This window comes from Haliaeetus albicilla, chromosome 13, assembly GCF_947461875.1.
Source record: "Haliaeetus albicilla chromosome 13, bHalAlb1.1, whole genome shotgun sequence".
Taxonomy (NCBI): domain Eukaryota; kingdom Metazoa; phylum Chordata; class Aves; order Accipitriformes; family Accipitridae; genus Haliaeetus; species Haliaeetus albicilla.
The window spans coordinates 81,245-100,098 of record NC_091495.1 but is presented as its reverse complement, the minus strand read 5'-3'; the positions used below and the strand labels follow the sequence as shown (position 1 = coordinate 100,098).

Sequence of the window (18,854 nt, the reverse complement as noted above, 5' to 3'; positions counted from 1 at the left end):
CCAGCGTCATCTGAGGTTCTGGGAGAGCTAGGCCCAGGGGAGCAACATGGTCCCAAGGGGAGGGGAACAGACAGATGCTGCCACCAGAAACTGTGAGAAAAACTTTTTTATTGGTTTAAAAAAAAAACAAAACAAAAAAACCAGAAGATGCTTTAATGAGGGGAGCGGGGTCAGGGCAGGTGAAAGCCCACGGGAGCCAGCAGAGAGACATAGGATGTGTGCCTGTGTCTGGTGACAGCAACTGCATCCCTGTGCATCCCCCCTGCCCTGCAGGGGGGCTGTAGGGCATCCCCCCCGTGTCCATCCCCCCACCGCCTCAGACGAAGGTGATGCGGGTGCGGGCAGCATTGACCTGCAGCACATTGAGCTCCTCGTACTCCTGGAGCGCAGCCTGGACCTGGGCAGGGGTGAAGCCCTTGGCCAAGCAGCGCTGCAGGGCCTCGGCGTAGGGCACAGCCCGGCCCCCCGCCAGCTCCCGCACTGCCGCAAAGATGGCGTCGGCAGGACGCTGCACCCTGGGAGGGGGACGGAGAGAGGGGTCAGTGGGACCCTGGCTCTGCCACCTCCCCCCCCCCCCCACCCCAAGACCGTCAGGGCTCCCCCAACGCTGCCACCCCCTTCCTGGCAGGCTGGGGTACTGCCCCCCCCCCCCCCCCATGTTCCTCTGTGTCCCCTGCTCACCAGCTCTGCTGTCCCTTGTCCCCCAGCAGCGAGTCCTTCGACATCTCCATGAGCCTCATGGCCTCGTTCACATCCTCTTTCTCCACCACGTCCACCAGCCGCAGCCGGGCCTGTGGGAGCAGGGGGGGGTTAGCAGCAACTGGGAGCCCCCAGGGCAGCCCCTGGCACCCTCTGACATCACGCAGGGGCTCCCAACACTCCTCGCTGCCCCCCGAGACCACTGGAAGCCCCTCCAGTGCGCTGCCCCCATCCTGGGGGGTTGCTGCCAGCCAGCTCCGGAAAGGGATGAGGACAAGAGTGGAGCTTGGAGGCGGCCCCCAGCTGGCTGTGCCCTAGGAAGGGACAGGAGGGGACACTGGGGGACAGGAGGGGACACCGGCCCACGCTGGTCGTGCCCCGGGGGCTCTGGAAGTGCTGCCTCGGCAGTAGATGCCTCACACACACTACCTGCACAAACAGCACTTTGGGGCCCCTGGGGCTTGCGGAGGAGAAGGGGCGGGTTGGACGGGGATACTCTCCCAGCTAACACCCTGCTTTAGCTCATCTTCTCCTGCCTAGTCCTACCCAGTCAGGCCCCTCTAGCCCCTGCCCAGCTCCGCGGGTCCCACGCTGCCACACACACCCCTCCCTGCCCATCCCTGCCTGCGCCGGGGCTCACCAGGGCAGTGGCCAGGCGGAGGATGCCCAGCAAGGTGCGCGCCGAGGTGTAGGTCGTGTCCTTGCTGGCCCATGCCTCCTTCCGCATCTCCACGTAGGCGGCCGTGATGTAGTCGGCCAAAGCCTCCGGCACCACCGGCTGCTTCCGCTTGCACATGGCAATGTAGCGCCTGGGGGACGGGCAGGGTGAGGGGACAGCGGGGATGGGGGGGGACACGGGCGACAGCAGCCTCTTGCGGCCTCTCTTACCTCATCAGCTTCATGTCGAGCTGCTGGAAGGAGCAGGGGGGCTGGCGGCTGTGCTGGTGCACATAGGTGATGTGCTGGGCCAGGCTGTGGGGCAGAGAGGGGCTGGCAGCGGGGCCAAGGCTACCCCACGACTACCAGCCCGGCCCCATGGCTCTCGTGGAGGTCCCACGCTCCCTCTAGCCCAGCCCCGTGGCCTCCACTGCAGCCCCTCACATGCTCCGTGGGCTCCCCCCAGCCCCATACACGCCCCGGGGCACCCCTCGGCTGTCCCCACCGCTCCCCCCACTCACCGCAGGTCGTTGTCGCGGTCAGGGCGGTCCTGGATCAGCCAGAGCAGGTCAAAGCGGGAGAGGAGGGCGGCAGGCAGCTGGATGTTGTGCTCCAGGCTGCGCTTGGGGTTGTAGCGGCCGTAGGCAGGGTTGGCGGCGGCCAAGATGGCGCAGCGGGCGTTGAGGGTGGCCAGCACGCCCGCCTTGGCGATGGAGATGCTCTGCTGCTCCATCACCTCATGGATGGCCGTGCGGTCGGCCTCCAGCATCTTGTCAAACTCGTCGATGCAGCAGACGCCCCGGTCGGCCAGCACCAGCGCACCCCCCTCCAGCGCCAGCTCCCCCGTCAGCGGGTCCCGCAGCACGGCCGCCGTCAGCCCCACGCCCGAGGAGCCCCGGCCTGTCGTGTACTGGCCTGGGGGCAGAGGGGAGCGGCGGGGTGAGGGGGGGGCGCAGGCACCCTGCCCACCCACACCCTCCCCCAGGAGCCTGGTACTCACTGCGGGGTGCCAGGCGGTCGATGTAGGACAGGAGCTGCGACTTGGCCACACCGGGGTCACCCATGAGGCAGATGTTGATGTTTCCTGGGGGGGGGGGAAGCAGGGGGCGAGTCCGCGGGGGGCAAATCTGCTCCCTCTGTGCCACTTTGCTCCTGTCCCAAATCCCTCAGCAGCAGCCGCTGATTCTCTCCGTGGCCCCGCAAGGCCAACCCCATCCCCCAAAACCTGCCTGCGTGAAGCGGGATGCCCTGATCCCGAACCTTCCGGACCCTTGGCTGATCTCAGACAGCCAAACCTTCCCACGGGAGAGGGAGGCACCCCCGGCAAAGGCTCCCACCCCAGCACGGTGCGCAGCCTCACCTCGGATCTTCATGCCGTGGGGGTTGCGATCCACGCCGCCCACCAGCAGCAGGAGCAGCGCCTTCTTCACATCCTCGTGGCCGTAGATCTCGGGGGCGATGGAGGAGGCCAGCTTGTCATAGAAGTCCTCCTCTGCGAAGGTGGCGAGAGGGAAGCTGCCGTGGGGCAGGCCCAGGCCCTGCTTGCCGTCCGTCCGTCAGCTGGGCACGTCCCGTGTGCCCGATGGCCTCACCTGTGATCTGCCGGAGCTCCTCCTCGCTCAGGTCCCCGGCCCCCGACTCGTCCTCCTCGCTCTTGTTCATCTTCACGATGCAGTGGGCCTCCAGGTAGGTCTCAGAGAGCAAGCCCTGTGGGAGAAGAGGGCAGCAGCGGGTTGGGGGCAGCTGTGGGTGCCTGCCATAGCCCCCCGTCCACCGCCGCGGTGCTTGCCTGGGCCATCTGGCGGAAGCCGGTCTTCAGCAGGGGCAGGAAGACGCCGGTGACGCTGACGTGGTCCCCGGGCTGGGCCAGGCGCGTGTTCTCCCCGTGCACAGCCACGCTGATGGAGCGGGGAAGGTGTCCCACTGGCACCTGGTCGGTCTGCGGGGACAGACGGGGCTGGGGACCCGCAGCACCTGGGGGCATCACCAGACTCTCTCCCCATCCCCGAACCACCCTTGCACCAGTATGGACTGGGGCAGACTGGATAGGACAGAGCCATGCGGACGTATCGCCTCCTCATCTCCGGCGGTGACAACGCTGACCCGGGGGTGGGATGTGTTGGCCAGGGGAGGAGTATCCTCCCCCACCCCATGCTGGGGAAGCTGCGGGGGGGGGAGACTGGGGCCAATCTGGGGCTCCCCGACCTGAAACCATTGCGGCCCCCGAGCTCTGCGAGACCCTGGGGAGGTGACACGGCGGTGCTGCGCCACTGCTGTCACCTCCCCGATGGAGCCAGACTGTCCCCAGAGGACGGCAGGGACGGGGAGGAGGCCCAGGAGAGACAGGACCCTCCAGTTGCGGCTGGGGCTCACGGAGACACCCCAAGGTCCTGCCCCCCGCTCTGCCCCCCCCCCCCCCCTCACATGCTCCTGCATCTTCAGCTCCTGGAACTTGATGAACTTGGAGCCGCGGCTCTGCAGGTAGAGCCGCCCTCCCGAGCGGTTCGTCTGGCACTCGCGGCTTGGGCACATCAGCAGCGGCATGAAGGTGGGCGACTGGATCTGGGGAGAGCCGAGGGGGTGGGCTCGGGCCGACCGGGGCCCCTGCGCCTGCCCCAGCGCCCTTCTGCCACACTTACGGGCTGGTAGGTCTCGGCCCCGCACTGGTCGCAGCTGTAGGTGGCCACCACCATCATGGGCTTGACCTCGGTGACGCGGGTGACGATGCCGCGGACAGTCACCAGCTTGCCGATGCAGTCGGCCCTGACGTCGCGGACCACACGGGCTTTGGCGGTGGAGGGGGCCTTGAAGTACAGCTCGCTGGGGACCGGGGGGACAGAAAGGGCTAGGGTTAGCAGGCAGGCAGCTGAGGCAGGGATAGGAACGGGGGATGAAGGAGCAGGAGAGGGTTGGATTTGGGGGCAGCACACGGGAACAGAAGGGGGTCCCCGGGGGAGGCAGGGACTTGGCGACGCGGGTTAGAGAGGAGACGGGGCTCCCCGGGCAGCAGGGCCGGGGTCAGAGGGGGACGCGGGCTGGGGTACACGGTCCCCCTCACACTCACAAGCGCCGCAGCAGCTCCGGGGGGTACTGATTCTGGGGGCTGCGGGTGTCCCCCGCATCCCGGCCCCGCTGCTCCAGCAGCAGCCGGTGCTCGATGTACACGTCCAGCACGTCCTTGCGGGACACCTGGGGACACAGGGACATCGGAGGAGGGGAGGACGTCAGAGGGGGCTGCTGGGGCACACCGCCGCCCCCCACCCACCTGGGGAGCCCCCACCTCGCGCTCCTTGTAGAGCGGCAGCAGCTCATGGACGGCGTCGGCGAAGAGGCGGCTGTAGCGCTTGGCGTTGTCGCAGACGGCCTCGGCCAGTTCGGGGTCGTCCTCGGCCACGTCGTCCAGCGCCACGTACAGTGCCACGCGCTCCCGGTGCGCCAGCGCCGTCTGGGGGGAGGGGGGTACGAGGCGATCTGGGGACCCCAAATCGGCCCAGCGGGGACAGGGCAGGAAGGGACCCCAACCGGGGCAGGGGGACAGGAGGGACCCCCGGCTGCCGGGGGGGGGAGGCTGCAGCTATGATGGGGGGGCTCAGCCGGCACAGGGGGTGGCGGGGACGCCGAGCCGGCTCGGGGCGGGGGGGTCTCACAGCGACAGCCGGCACCGCGGACCCCCACCGGGCGCGGGCGGCCGCTCTCACCAGCTGCTCCCGGTACGGGAACTCCTTGCCGCCGTCGGCACCATCGCGGTAGAAATCCTGCAGGAACCGCTTCGCCTTCTCTAGAGGAGGAAGAGGCGGGGGGGGGGGGGGTGTCTCGGTCACGGGGGCCCTGCCGGTTCCCGGAGCCGATCCGGCCCGGTTCCCCCCAGCCCACCCGCACCCTTCTCGGCGGCGTAGTCGCGCGGCGCCATGGTGGGATCGGGATCGGTGCCGGTGCCCGCGGGGCTCAGTCCCGGCCCCGCCGCCGCTCCGGTTCCCGCCGCCGCAGCCGAAAGTGGCGCGAAAACCGGCACCACGTGACGGCCGGTGCCCAGTCCGGCGCGGGCCACGCCTTCGCTCCGCCGGCCAATGGCGGCGCGCGGCGGCCCGGCCCGGGCCGGGCCACGCTCCTTTCGGCGGTGTCATGTGACCGCCAGGCGGGACGCAGGTTCGGGGGGACGCGGAGGGGCCCCGCACACGCCCCTTCTTAAAGGGCCCGCGGCGGGGGAGGGGGAGCCGGGGGGGTGCTGGAGTGGGCGCCTGGAGGGGGACGAGGATACCGGGGGAGCTTGAGGGGGTGCTGAGGCCTGTGGGTGGGCGGGGGGATCTTGGGGTGAGGGGCCTGGGGGGCTCAGGGTGCTGGGGATTCAAGGGTCTGGGGGGGCACAGGTGCTGGGGGGCTCAGGGTGCTGGGGGCTCCGGGGCAGGGCCTGGTCGGGGGGTCTCGGGCAGGCGGCTTTAGGGTGCGCAGAGCTCGGGGGGCGGGGGTGTAGGGCCCTGGGGAGACCACGCCAACCCCCGACCCCACCCCTCCAGACCGGCGATGCTGTCCCAGATCTTCATCCTCTCTTCCAAGGGCGACCGGCTCATCCACAAGGACTGTATCCTCCACCCGCTGCACCCCAGGGGGTCCCTCCGCTTGGGGGACTCCCCAGGGCCCCCCTCATGTGTTCCCCGTTCTCCTTAACTCCCCCAGTCCGCGGGGAGACCTGCGGCACCAGTACGGACCTTGCCGACACCTTCTACCGCAGGATCACCTCGCTGCCGGGGGACCAGGCCCCTGTCTTCATGGTAAAGGGGATCCGGGGGTGGACAAGGGGGGTTCTGTGGGGGTCCCATGGGGGTCATGGCCCTGCTTCCCTCCCAGGCACACGAGGGCCGGCACTTTGTCCACGTGCGGCATGCAGGGCTCTACTTTGTGGCCACCACGACGGCGGACGCGTCGCCCTTCACTCTGGTGGAGTTCCTCAACAGGTACAGGGTGGCTGGGGCTGGGGAGGACAGTGGGGGGTGATGGGGACCCATTGATGGCCGCGGGTCCTGCCGTAGGCTGGTGACGCTGTTGCGGGACTTCTGCGGGCCCCTCAGCGAGAAGAACGTCAGCCTCAACTTCGCCCTCATCTACGAGCTGCTGGATGAGATGCTGGTGGGGACATTGCCAGGGGGTGCTGGGGACACACGGCGGGAGCTGGGGACATGCCTGGGGGTGCTGGGGACACCCTACGGGGGGTGGGGGTGAGAACACCTCAGCGTGGTGAGAACTCCCTGGAAGGAACAGGGGACACCCCGGGGGGGCACTGGGGACACCTCATGGAGCTGGGGACACTCCTTGGAGTGGTGGGCACCCCTTTGGAGCTGGGGACAGCTCAGAGGGTGATGGGGAAACCCCAGAACACCCAGATGGAACACCCCAGAGGGAAGGGGACAGCAGACAGTTCCGGGGGGGGGGGGGGGGGCAGAGGGTGCCCCACGGGCCACATGGGACAGCTGTGGGGGGTGACAACCCCCCCCGGCTCCCCCAGGACTACGGCTATGTCCAGACAACGGCACCCGAGGTGCTGCGCAACTTCATGCACACGGAGCCCGTGGCCACCAAACCCTTCAGCCTCCTCGACCTGGGCTCCATTGGGCTGGTGAGGACCCAGGGACACCCCAAATCCCCGCCCCCAGCCCAGCCAGGGTGCCCAAACCCTGTCGTCCCCCCTGTGTCATTGCAGTTCGGCGCTGAGACGCAGCAGAGCAGGGTAGCCCCCAGCTCGGCCGCCAGCCGCCCCGTGCTGCCACCCCGGGGGGAGCAGGTAGGACCCTCTCAGTGTCCCTATGACCCCCTATTGTCCCCCTCCCAGCCTTGACCCCCCCCATCTGGCCACAGGGCACCAGGAACGAGGTCTTCGTGGACGTGGTGGAGAGGCTGACAGTGGTCATCGCCGCCAACGTGAGTGGGGACAGGGATCCCCTGCCTCATGCCCCCCCCCCCGCCCCTCAGCGTGTCCCCAAAGCATTGCCCCATGTCCCCTGGGTGTTTTGGCTCTGCCCACTGCCCCCAGGCCCCCCCCACCCCGGGACCCCCTGAAGTCCCATCCACCCACCCTGCCCATCCCAGCTCAGCCCACGTCCCCTTTCCCCAGGGGACACCCATGAAGGTGGACGTCCAGGGGGAAATCCGCCTCAAGTGCTACCTGCCCAGCTGCGTGGGTAAGGAGGGGCAGGGGTTGGGGTACTGGGGAGTCAGGGACAGCCAGGGCCATCCCCCAGGGTGACTCCACGCCGTCCCTGTCCCTGCAGAGATGCGCATTGGGCTGACGGAGGAGTTCTGCGTGGGCAAGTCGGAACTGCGGGGTGAGCCCCTGCCCAGTCCCCTCCAAATACCTGCCTCTGCCCTCCAGCACACCCCCAGCTGCCCCCCAGCGCTTGCTTTTCCCTGCTACGCCCTGCTTTGACCCCCACCACGGCGTAGTGCCCTTCTCTGCCCCCTCCAGGCTATGGCACGGCTGTCCGGGTGGATGAATGCGCCTTCCACAGCTCTATCAAGCTGGACGAGTTTGAGAGCGGGAGGGTCCTGAAGGTGACCCCGAGCCAGGGGGAGGTGAGGAATGCCAGGGGACACTGGGGATGGGGGGGGGGGGGGTGGGTGCTGCAGCAGCCCCACCTGAGCCCTGTCTCCCGCAGCTCACGCTCATGCAGTACCAGCTGGCAGATGACATCCCTTCGCCTCTGCCTTTCCGCCTCTTCCCCACCGTGGACCAGGACCCCACCGGGAGGTGAGTAGGGGGGTGCAGAGGGGGGGCATTACCCTGACCATCTCCAGGGTTGACCCCAATTCTGACCATCCTTGTTTCCCTGCAGGCTCCGGCTGTATCTGAAGCTCCGCTGTGACCTGCCCCCCAAGAGGTAGGTGCCCAGAGGGCCCAGGGGGGCCGTGGCAGAGCCTGGCCCCTGAGCCCCTCATCTCAAATTCCAGCCAAGCTCTCAATGTCCGTCTGCAGCTGCCCGTGCCCAAGGGGGTGAGCAGGTGGGTGCTGGCATTTGGGGGGCTGGGGGCTGTCGCCCGCCTTGTCACCCCCTCACCACCTGTGCCCCCCCAGCCTGGCGCAGGAGCTGAGCAGCCCCGAGCAGACAGCCGAGCTGCAGCCCGGCACCAAGTCCATCCACTGGGACATCCCGCGCTGCCAGGGGGGATCACAGCTCTCTGCGCTCTTCAAGGTGAGGGCTGGGGTGGGGGGGAGGGCCAGGCAGGGAGCTCCCCCAGGGCTTGGGGATGGGCAGGGACCTGTTCCCCTCCCTGCTCCTTGGGGAGCCCTTTGGGAACCTGTTCCTCTTGTGGGGGTGACCATGGGGCCTGGGACAGGCAGGGACCCGCATCCCCTTCAGGGGGGGCAGCTGCGGTGCCCAGGGAGAGGTGGGGAGCTGGTGTCCCATGCCATCCCTGGTGTCACCGTGCCCTCCCCGCAGCTGGAAGTGCCGGGGCTGAGTCGTGCATCGCTGCTGGAGCTGGGCCCGGCCAACCTGGCCTTTGAGCTGCCTGCACACACCTGCTCGGGGCTGCACGTCCGCTTCGTGCGGCTGCCGGGGCCGGCCGGGCCCCCCCAGCGCTGGGTGCGCTACCTCACCCACAGTGACTCCTACGTGCTGCGCCTCTGAGCGGGGACCCCCCCGCCGAGACCTGCACCCTGCGGACCCCTGACACCAGGGACCTAGGCCCTGAAAGGCGAACCTGCGCCTGACGCCAGCCGTCAACCGAGTATTTATTTATTAACCATCACCAAACAACAGGGCCCAGGGAGCCAGGCTCCCCTAGATTTGGGCTTGTAACAACAATAAACAGGCACCGAACTGCTCTGCGCTGCCGGGGTCCCTCGCTCAGATGTCCTGTGGGTAGAGGGGTCCTGCAAGACTCCCCCAAAATGGAGGGGAGGGCTCTCCCTTGGGGTCCCTCTTCCCCCGGTGACCCTGTGCGTTCCACCCCCAGCTCACCTCAATGCCCAGGATGGTGGAGTCGAAGAGGTCCCGGAGCTGGTCCTCGGGGGCTAGCAGAGTCTGGGGAGGGGGGGGAGGTTGGGGTGGGGTGGGGGCACCCCAGGGTGCTGCCAGCCCCACCCCTGCAGGGGCAGATGGCTGGGGGGACCCTCGGGAGGTGGCCTCACCCTGTCCTGCTCTGGGGTGTCCTCCTCACTGCTCTCCTCTTCAATCATCATCTCCTCTTCCTCCTCCTCCACCATCAGGCTGAGCCTGGGGGAGAAGGGAGGGAAGTGGAGGGTAGAAGACCCCCCGCAAGACTCTCACCTCACAGCCCCGGTGCCCACCCTGGTCCCCCTCTGGTGCCCACCCCGTGCCCCCCTGCCCTCACTCATCGGTTCACCCCACTGCGCCGGTGGGACAGGGAGCTGCTGCAGGAGGAGAGGATAGGGAATCAGGAGGGGTCCTGGGTGGGAGGTGCCCAGTTTGGGGGTGGGGGGGGCTCACCCCCAGCCCACCCACTCACCTCTGCAGGAGGCCGGGGTCGGAGCCGGGGTCCCGTGCTGGTGGCCGGGTCAGCGGGGGCCGGGGGCCACCCCGCAGCACGGTGGAGGTCAGGGCTGGGCTGGGGAGGCGGCTGCTCGGCCATGGGCTGGAGTCGGGGTGCTCTGAAGGGGCTGCAGGAGGGGGCTGAGCACTGGGACCACAACCCCATCCCCAGACCCTATCCCTGAGCTGTGTCCCTGTCCCCATAGCCTGTCCCCATCCTTGAGCCCTGTCCTTGTCCCCACATGAGGACAGTCCGGCTCTGGCAGAGGTGACAGCACTGACATGAACCTCCCCCCCCCCCCCCCCCGCCATCTCTCAGTTTCCTGCCCCACAGTGACCCTCGCTCTGTACTGGGGAGCCTCAAACTGGTCCCAGCCTCTGGCCAGGGTCCCCACAGCGAGGGACGGAGCAGGGCAAGCCCCCCCCAGCCCTGCACAGCCCAGTCGGGGTGCTGGGGGTGGCATGGCCCCCAGCGTGCAGGGTCCCCCCTGGGCTCAGCCCCCACCTCACCATCTATGCGGGGTCTCTTGGCAGCGGAGCCGGGTGGGGGGCGGGGGGCTGTGCTGTGGCTGTTCACTGAGCCCCTCTCCTCCTGTGGCTGCAGGGAGTTGCGGTAGGTGACAAGGGACGGCCATGGCACGTCCTGTGGTGCCAGCCACCGCTGCTCCTGGTAAATCTTCTCCAGGTAGGCCAGGCTGTGGGGGGACAGGGGACATGGTGGGTGACATGGCACCAGGGACCTGTGGGGTGCTGGGGGATCCCACGTGATGTTGGGGGATGCCACATGGCCCCTGCAGACCCCACATCAGCCCCAAGGACCCCAAATAGACCTTGAGGACCCCCCATGGCCCCTCAGGACCCAAATGGGACCCCACCAGCGTCCGGGGATCCCGCACCCCCCCCCCCCACTCACAGCAGGGCCTTGTCGGGGCGCAGCAGCCGCGGTGAGAACTCACTCAGCACCTCAAGGAAGGGCAGGTTGAGGGGTGGCAGTCCCGGCCCCGGGCCCGGGGGCTCCTGGAAGGCGAACTGGATCCCCTCCCTGGCCAGGGCAGAAGGATGAGGCAGGAGGCTGAGCCCCGGCCTGGCCCCCCGGCCCCCCAGGCCCCCCAGCCCCTCGCACTTGTGCATGCTGAGGAGTGCCGGGCGGTTGCGGAGCTGCTGGAGGCTGAAGAGGAGGGAGAAGCGCCGTGCCAGATCCCGGATCTCCAGGAAAGCCTCGGCCGCCCGGATTTCAGGGCCCTGCTGCAGCAACAGCTCCGTCATCAGCTGCTCGGGGGGGGACAGAAGGTCAGTGCAGGACCCCTTGGAGACACCCAGATGCACCTGGGTGCATCCCCCCAGGAGCTTCCTGGATGCCACCCACCCTCCTAGAGTCTCCCAGACTCACTCCCAGAGGCTCACGGACCCCTGGACCACTCCAGAGACGCCCCCCCAAACCCTGTCCACATCTCTTGGAGCCTTGCAGACCTCCCTAGAGCAGTCCAAAGACCCCTAGACTCCCCTGGAGACCCGCTGGATTCCCCAGAGACCCTCAGAGCCTCCTGGGCAACCCCGAGGATCCCCAGAGGCCCCCAGCCAATGCTGTACCTGCTGCAAGCTGAGCAGCAGGGTGCGAGCCCACTGCTGCCGGTCGATCTGCCGGGTGCAGTTCAGTGTCTCTTTGATGATGTCCCCGTAGTCGCTGTAAAACTGAGGAGGAGGCGACAGGGCCTGATGTCCCCAAGCCGTTGCGGGGCCAGCAGGACAGGCCTCCTGCGTGCCCCCTACCTTGGCGTAGTGCTTGAAGACATCGGAGGCAGCGCTGAGCTCCAGCACGTCATAGATGATGAGTTTGCAGAAGCCGGCCAGGAGCACCCGGCGCTGGTGCAGCTCCTCGATGTGGTTCTCGCTGTCCTCTGCGGAGACGGGAGGGGACAGTGGGGGGGACAGGCATCCCAGGGGACGCCTCTGGGATGCACGGAGGGGACTTACCCATAGCCGAGAGCTCCTCGTGGCTGCAGGCATGGTGGAAGACGTGGTCCATGAGGAAGGCGGCCAGCTGGGACTGCAGCCCCGCGTCAGGCAGCAGCACCAGGGGGGCCAGCGCCTCCCGCCCATCCCGCGGCAGCTGGGGCCCGAACACCAGCAGCAGGTCGCTGAGCACCATGAAGGCCTGAGGACACAAGGACAGGCTCAGCGCCAGGCCCGACACCCCCTCCACATCCCCCCCAGCTCCTGCGTACCTGCTCCCGGACGCCAGCGTCCACATCGGACAGGCAGCTCTGGCACAGCGAGCAGAAGGAGGTAACTCTGGTCTTCAGGCTCTGCAGCTGCTCCTGGGCAGGGGGATGCGGTCACCTTTAGGGACACAGGGGCCACCCCAAGTTGTCCTTGCAGCTGTCCCCATGCCATCCACTCACCTGGGGCACATCAGTGCTAGGCAGCCGTGAGAGCTCCCAGAGGATGTGGAAGTGGAGGCAGGTGATGGCAGGGACAAGGACCTGCAGGGGCAGATGCGGGCAAGGGATGGCCGTGGTGCTGAGGAGCCCTGCTAAGGAGCCCCGCCACGTCCCCGCTGCATCCCCAGGGCAGTACCTGCGGGGGCACCTCGCCCGTGTCCAAGGCACGCTGCAGGAGCTGGGTGCAGGGCTCGAAGAGCTGCCAGGGCGTCAGGTCGTGGGCGCTGCAGGGACAGAGTGGCATCAGCAGGGCGAGGGGAGATGTGGGGCAGGAGGCAGGATGCTGGGGGACATAGGCACGGGGAACAGATGGAGCAGGGGACACAGAGGGCCAGGGACAGGACGCGGGATGCCACTGCACAGGGACATGGAGAGCACATGGGGCAGGAGGGAGGGTGCCAGGGACACACAGGGCAGTGGGACAGGATGCCACAGGAGAGGGCACAGGGAAGGCACGTGGAGGGGGACGAGGACACTGGGGGACCCCTGGGGACGCAGGCGGAGCAGTGGTGTGGCCCCCACGGTTCCCCACTCACTTGAACAGGATGGAGATCCTCTTCAGTGTGGCCGCCATGCTGTACACTTCCTCCTCGTCCAGGGACGAGGCCTGGGCAGGGCCCGGGGTTGGGGACACCCCACACAGGGTTAGGGATGCTCCACGCGGAGTTAGGGACCCACGCCAGGCTGGGGACACCCTGCTCCCCATGGTCCCTTGCCAGCTCCCCAACCAGCACCTCCCAGACCGGCTCTTCCCCGCTGATGCCCCATCCCTGCCCACGCCGCCGCTGTCCCTACAGGTCCTGGTCCCTCTCCTGTCCCTGGCCCTGTCCTGCCTCCGGGTCCCTGTCCCTAGCCCTATCCTGGAGTCTGAGTCCCTGTCCTGGAGTAGCCTGAGCAACATCCCAGGCTTCAGGTCCATGTCCTGATCTTCAGGTCCCTGTCGTGACCCCAGTGGTCCCCAGCCCTGTCCCAGACTCAGGGTCCCTCTCCCATCCCCTCTACCTGAAGCAGCTCGGTGACCTCCTGGTGGAACTTGTCGGCCAGCTGGTCGGCAAGGCGGCTGCGCACCAGGTCCCCGCGGCCGTGCAGGGTGAGCTCAGGGTCGCAGAGCGCGTGGAGCGCGCGGCACGCAGCCTCCAGCACTGCCTGCCCCGTGTGCTTCTCCACCACCTCCTGCAGCTGCCCCAGCACCAGCTCCAGGTGCTGCGGGGAGAGGGGGCTGTGGGAAGGACAGGGACACGCCGCCTCCCCAGGGATGAGGGTCAGGGACCCTCCCATCGGGACAAGGGGACTTGCAGCCTCCTTCAGGGAGGTACGGCCCCCCCCGCCCCCGAGAGGATGAGGACAGCTGTGGGCCCCCAAGGGGGACAGAGACAGCCCCTTGATGGGGGGCACAGGCACACGGCCTCCCAATGGGGATGGGGACACAGAGCATCCTGAAGGGGACACCTGGGGGACCCATCGGCATCCCATCCCTGCAGCCCCATTTCCCAGGGGCAGACTCGCTCTGCCCCAGCCCCAGGGGGCCGGATCCTGCCTGAGGGGCAAGGGAGCAGCACCTTCTCCAGCCGCCCAGTGCAGTATATGCTGAGGTCGAAGCAGCGCAGCACCTCCAGGAGCGGAGCCGCCTTCTCAGCATCAGCTGAGAACTGGGGGGGGGTAGTGGGGGAGGAGGGTCAGTGCCGACCCCCCAAGGTCCTCAGGGGTGGTGGGGAGCCCTGTCCCCCTCACCTTGGCCAGCAGCTGGGGCAGGGCTGGGATGAGGCAGTGGGTGAGCCGGGTTCTCTCCTCCGCCTGTGCCTTGCGCTCCCGGGCTGAGGGCTGGGGGCAGAGAGGGGGCTCAGGGCGGCCCAGGGGGCCCCAGCCCCCTCCCCAGCCCCGTTACCTTCTTGGCCAGGCTGCGGCCCACTGGGGGCTGCCCCTCAGCCGCCTGGACCACGCTGGCTGCCAGGATCTCCACCAGTGCCTTCTCCTGCCGGTCTGCCAGGCCTGGTGGGGGGAATGAGGGGGCCGGGGTGCGGCCCGGCACCCCCTTTGATGTGCCAGGAGGTCCCAGGGCACCCCAACAAATCCCAGTATGTCCCCTGACCACCCACCAGTGCCCCAGCAATGTCACAGTACAACCCAGTAACGTGCCAGCATGTCCCCGTATGTTCCAGCGATGCCCCAGCGCCTCCCCATCACATCCCAGCATCTCCCAGGGATGTCCCACAGCAAAGCCCGTGTCTCCCAGTGATGTCCCAGTATATCCTAGTGCATCCCAGCATCTCCCAGTGTGCCCCAGCAACATCTCTGTATACCTCAAGGGTGTCCTAGGGTGTTCCAGTGTAGCCTACTTGGTCCCAGCGACACCCCAGCATATCCCAGTGTCTCCCACTGACATCCCAGCATATCCCAGTGACTCCTCTGTGATGTCCCAGCATGGTAGTGCCATACCCTTGGTGGGTGACTCCTCCAGCAGCAAAGTGCTGATGGTCTCCCAGTCCCTCAGGCGGGGCCCAGCGCAGTCCCACAGGCTATCCACCAAGTAGGCTGCATGCTCGTGGAGCTGGGGACAGGGGACCGTCACAGTGCGCAGGGTACCCCCCCGCCCTCCCAGGCACCCTGCAGCCGCTCTCACCTCGCTCTCGATGAAGAAGGCCAGAAGCAGCCGGAAGAAGGTCCTGTTGTCCCCATCACGAGATGGCTCCCTGCCCGCCCCTCGCTGGGGGTCCAGCAGCCTGGGGATGTGCGCGCAGGGTCACACAGGGGTCCTGTGTGCCCACGCTGGGTGTGGGGGGGGGCAGAGCCCCGGGGGGGGACACAGACACAGGGATGCCAACTACCTGAGCAGGACGTACAGGGGAGAGTGCCCCAAGGGACAGAGACATGGGGGTCCCACTTAGCCCCTGCTCTGGGGACAGAGCCGGGGGACATGCAGGGACCAGAAACCCAAGGGACAGAGATGGGGGACCCAGGTACCCCCCTGCTCTGGGGCCAGAGCCCCAGGGGACACAGACACGGGGGTCTCCCCGGCCCCCGCCCTGGGGTGGCACCCGAACCCTGAGCCCCCGGGGACAGGGAGGACCCGGGCCGCCGCCGCGCGCAGCTGCCGCTGCCCCAGATGTGCGGGGGAACGGGGCCGTGACAAGCCCGGACACCGCCACTGCCAAGAGCCGCCAAGGCCTGCGCCGAGATAAACACGGCGCCGCCGGCCTCCTCTCCGCCGAGCGCGCCAAGGCTGGCGCAAGAGCACGAGCGTGCGAGCAGGACGCGCGGCTGGGGCGCCGGGCAGCTGACCCAGCGCGTGCTGGGCTCGCGCTTGCCCTGCAGCGACCCCGGGGCCGGATACAGCTGCCTCAGGCCCCTTTCCCATTAAGGACGGCACCAACGAGCCTGGGACGAAGGTAGCCTTTCGGCTGGCCTCCGCCGGCCGCCTGCCAGATGCTCCCCACGGCGGAGCGGGGAGGAAATTGAGCCTGACTCAGGGTTTGGCAGGCAGAAAATGCTCGGCTTTTTGTGTGGGCTGCAGCCGGATGCCGGCAGCTCTGGTGCCGGGCAGGGGTGGGCTGGGGGCCAGTCCCTGGCATGGGACGGGCTGTGCCCGGCACTGGCCCTCATTCACCTGCGGTAGAGGAAAAGCCCGGCAGCAGAGGCCAGCGCCCGGCTGGATACGTAGACCACGGGGTAGACGCTCTGGCAGTCCTCCTCTGTCAGCACCTCCTCCGTGTTCCTGCGCATGCGGAATGGTGGGGGTGCCCGCTCCTCCTGTTCCCCAGCCCTGTGCCCCTGTCCCTGTTCTTGCTGTGGGGCCATGTCCCCAGGGCCCTGCATATGCAGCACCTGCACCCTGTCCCCCGGGTGCCCTCCAGCCCCATCGTCTGTCCCTGCTCTCACTGGAGGACCCTGTGCCCCCATGTCCTCCCTCAGCCCCGGCCCCGCACTCACTCCAGCATCAGCGTCAGCAGCTTCACCACCTCCACAGCCACGTCCGGTTCCTTGTCGAGCACCATGGACACCATGCGGGTCTGGCGAGGGGGATGCGGTCGGTGACACCCTGCAGGGACCCGGGGGACCCCCGTGGGCCCCTGCTCACCTTGAAGCGGCTGGTGAAGAGCTCCATGTGGGCGGCCGTGTCCCGGTGGCAGTACAGCCCCTGCAGCGCCTTCACGCACTGCAGGCGCACCTCCCGCTGCTGCAGGGACAGGGGCTGTCAGCAGGACCCCTGGCCGGGCCCCATGGCCCCCAGCCCCCCAACCCTGGCCCCACCTTGTCATGCAGGGTCCAGCCGATGTACTTGAGGTAGCCATCGGTGAGGAAGGAAGCTGTGTAGCTCTTCATCCACGTCCCCAGCTCTTCCATGCAGATGGCCCGGATCTCGGGCACCACGTCTCTGCCATGCGTGGCACCGCCCAGGCTCACGCCACGGTCCCCGGTGGTGCCACATACCCATCCCCACACAGCTCCCACCTGCCCTCCCAGCCCGGCCACACCACGGTCCATGCCCCTTCTCCCCAGTCATGAGACCCCCGTCCGCTCCCGAGCTGGTGGGCCAGCCCCGACCTGTAGCGGTGCACGAAGATGCCCTTGAAGATGGCGTTCATCATGTTCTCAATCTCCTCCTGCTGCTCCTGGAGCTGGGGGGACGCATCGGGGCTCAGACGGGGCCCGGCCCCCCACTGTCGCTGCCCAGCCCCCTGCTGCCGATGCTCACCTCCCGGCGCTTCTCCAGCAGTGCCTCCAGCTTGTCGGTGGCCTGGCGCCCAGGCCCCTTGCTCCGCTCAGCCTCATACTGCCGCTGGTTGTTCTCCTGGTGAAGGCTCACACCCAGCGCCACGTTCACCAGCGCCGTCATCAGCTTCATGGCTGGGAGGGCAGCACAGTGGGAGCAGGGAACCCTGTGGGGAGCCTGTGGGGAGCCCGTGGGGAGCCCCCCCTGGGCAGCTGCCTACCTGCCAGGGTGCTGGTGTGGCGGAAAGCCCGCACCTGGGAGTCGGAGAGGCCGGTGAGCAGGGAGATGAGGGCGTCCATCAGGAACTCATCGTAGACAACACTGTACTGGCACTGCCGCACCACTGCTGCCACCAGCTCGCAGAAGGCGGCTCGGAAGCGGCGCCAGGGCTGGGTGCCCAGAGAGAGCGGGTACTCAGCCGAATCCTGTGGGAGACAGGGGTGAGCAGGGCTGCCCACCAGCCCTGCTGCCAGCACCCCCGTGCCCGCCCAGCACCTCCTCAAACTTCTCCGTCAGCTGCTGGATGATCTCCGAGTTCTGCAGGTGCCTGAACATCTTCAGGGTCACCACGCCTGCCGGGGGACCCAAGGGTGAAATGGGGGTCCCCAGCCTGGGGTGCGGGCCCCATCAGCAGCACAGAGGGGACAGAGCACCTGGTAGGGACCCCCTCCCCACCTCTGCAGCCACAGGAGCGGATGATAAAGTTGACGAGCTCCAGGAACCCTGTCTCACGGTCCTGCTTATAGGTCTCCAGCCAGTCATCCACCACCGTCTGCAGGCACAGGACAGCCGGCATCAAACAGCTGCTGGCTGGGGACACCCGAGTCCCCTGCTCAAGGCGCATGTGGCCCCCCGTGTCCCTTCATCCCGTGCGCAAGCCGGCTGGGGCTCCCTGGGCTGCTGCGTGTAACCTGTGGGTTACCTCGACGGCGATCTTGGCCGACCTGACGGCCTCAAAGAGGGTGTTTTGCTCCGGGTTGCTCACGGCCAAACTGCTCCCGTCCCCACTGGGCTCCCTCCTCCGGGGACGCTTCGAGACCTGGCGGAAGGGGACACGGTGGAGGTTTGGAGCAGCCCCGGGGCAGGGGACACGGCCAGAAGGGGAGGGCAGGACGTACGGGGCCGCGGCTCTGTGCCCGGCGGGGTCTCCGCTTGCGGTGCAGCCGCAGCACGTCCTCGAAGTCGCTGCCAGAGTCACCGCTGCTGAGGTCCCTGTGCGGACGGTGGCGGTGGGGTGCAGCCAGGGGCCGGCCGGGCCCCTGCCCCCCCAGCCCCCCCCCCCACTCACGGGCTGTCAGGGGCTGGTGGCGATGGCGATGAGCCGCTCCGTGCCCCGGCTGAGCCTGGCGCAGGGCTGGAGCCGGTGCCCAGCCCGGCGGAGGAACCAGAGCTGGAGGAGGCGCCCTGGACGTGGGCTGAGCGCCGCGGGGGCATGGTGACGGCAGGGCCTGGGGGACGGGGGGAGGCAGGTGGGGTCGGAGGGACCGGGACGGTGGGGGCGCCCCCTCGGCCCTGACACCCCAGGGCCGGGGAGGGGCCCAAGCACCCACAAACACCCCCTGCCTGGGGCTGCCGAGGAGGGGGACGAGGACCCTGGGCCTGCCCCGGGGGGGGACACGGGGGGGGGCGACAAGGCCCCAACCGCCGCGGATCACATCGGGGGGTGAGGCCCCCCCCCAGCCCCCCTCGAGGTCACGTGCCCGCCGCTGCCGCTCCCCCCCACCGTCCCGCCTCGCCTCGCGCTGCCGAACGACGTCAGGCCCAGCACGTGCCGGGCCGGGCAGCGCTCGGGCCTCACCGCGCAGCGGGCGCCGCAGCAGGCAGGGCGGCCCCGCCCCCTGCCGGCACGTGCGAGGGGCGTGG

At 68.4% G+C, this 18,854-nt stretch overlaps 3 protein-coding genes across 9 annotated transcripts; 1 reads left to right on the top strand and 2 right to left on the bottom strand.

Annotated features, from left to right (window-relative positions):
- Positions 1–134: 134 nt before the first annotated feature.
- On the bottom strand, positions 135–5,385 carry MCM7 (minichromosome maintenance complex component 7). The gene is made up of 15 exons (XM_069799656.1): positions 5,236–5,385; positions 5,055–5,134; positions 4,637–4,801; positions 4,421–4,545; positions 3,996–4,176; positions 3,781–3,918; positions 3,146–3,295; positions 2,949–3,063; positions 2,717–2,848; positions 2,357–2,440; positions 1,878–2,271; positions 1,588–1,671; positions 1,340–1,508; positions 682–791; positions 135–515 (listed from the first exon to the last, which is right to left on the bottom strand). The coding sequence occupies exons 1-15, from the start codon at positions 5,264–5,266 to the stop codon at positions 317–319; spliced, it is 2,157 nt and encodes a 718-aa protein (XP_069655757.1). The 5' UTR covers positions 5,267–5,385; the 3' UTR covers positions 135–316.
- A 66-nt stretch (positions 5,386–5,451) lies between these two features.
- On the top strand, positions 5,452–9,171 carry AP4M1 (adaptor related protein complex 4 subunit mu 1). Its single transcript, XM_069799657.1, has 16 exons — positions 5,452–5,502; positions 5,871–5,935; positions 6,031–6,125; positions 6,202–6,308; positions 6,384–6,480; positions 6,857–6,967; positions 7,052–7,132; positions 7,207–7,269; positions 7,463–7,529; positions 7,620–7,673; positions 7,814–7,920; positions 8,004–8,095; positions 8,181–8,225; positions 8,296–8,346; positions 8,420–8,537; positions 8,787–9,171. Exons 2-16 carry the CDS (start codon positions 5,878–5,880, stop codon positions 8,973–8,975), a joined length of 1,335 nt encoding a protein of 444 aa, XP_069655758.1. The 5' UTR covers positions 5,452–5,502; positions 5,871–5,877; the 3' UTR covers positions 8,976–9,171.
- Positions 9,062–18,666, bottom strand: STAG3 (STAG3 cohesin complex component). 7 transcript variants are annotated; one of them, XM_069799649.1, is made up of 33 exons: positions 18,280–18,663; positions 18,110–18,203; positions 17,914–18,030; positions 17,667–17,763; positions 17,487–17,563; positions 17,212–17,416; positions 16,974–17,125; positions 16,823–16,896; positions 16,529–16,652; positions 16,356–16,454; positions 16,208–16,287; positions 15,885–15,992; positions 14,901–15,000; positions 14,717–14,828; positions 14,166–14,269; positions 14,012–14,101; positions 13,840–13,929; positions 13,283–13,483; positions 12,817–12,887; positions 12,417–12,504; positions 12,242–12,322; positions 12,065–12,157; positions 11,814–11,994; positions 11,610–11,737; positions 11,430–11,531; positions 10,963–11,108; positions 10,753–10,881; positions 10,350–10,534; positions 9,817–9,967; positions 9,687–9,721; positions 9,479–9,564; positions 9,309–9,371; positions 9,062–9,220 (listed from the first exon to the last, which is right to left on the bottom strand). In XM_069799649.1, the coding sequence occupies exons 1-33, from the start codon at positions 18,423–18,425 to the stop codon at positions 9,080–9,082; spliced, it is 3,750 nt and encodes a 1,249-aa protein (XP_069655750.1). In that variant the 5' UTR covers positions 18,426–18,663; the 3' UTR covers positions 9,062–9,079. The 7 variants fall into 7 exon arrangements, with proteins under 7 accessions (XP_069655750.1, XP_069655749.1, XP_069655753.1 ...); XM_069799648.1 differs by having other exon boundaries at positions 9,687–9,718; positions 11,430–11,737; positions 18,280–18,666; XM_069799652.1 differs by having other exon boundaries at positions 9,062–9,203; positions 11,430–11,737; positions 18,280–18,665.
- Between the last annotated feature and the right edge of the window lie 188 nt (positions 18,667–18,854).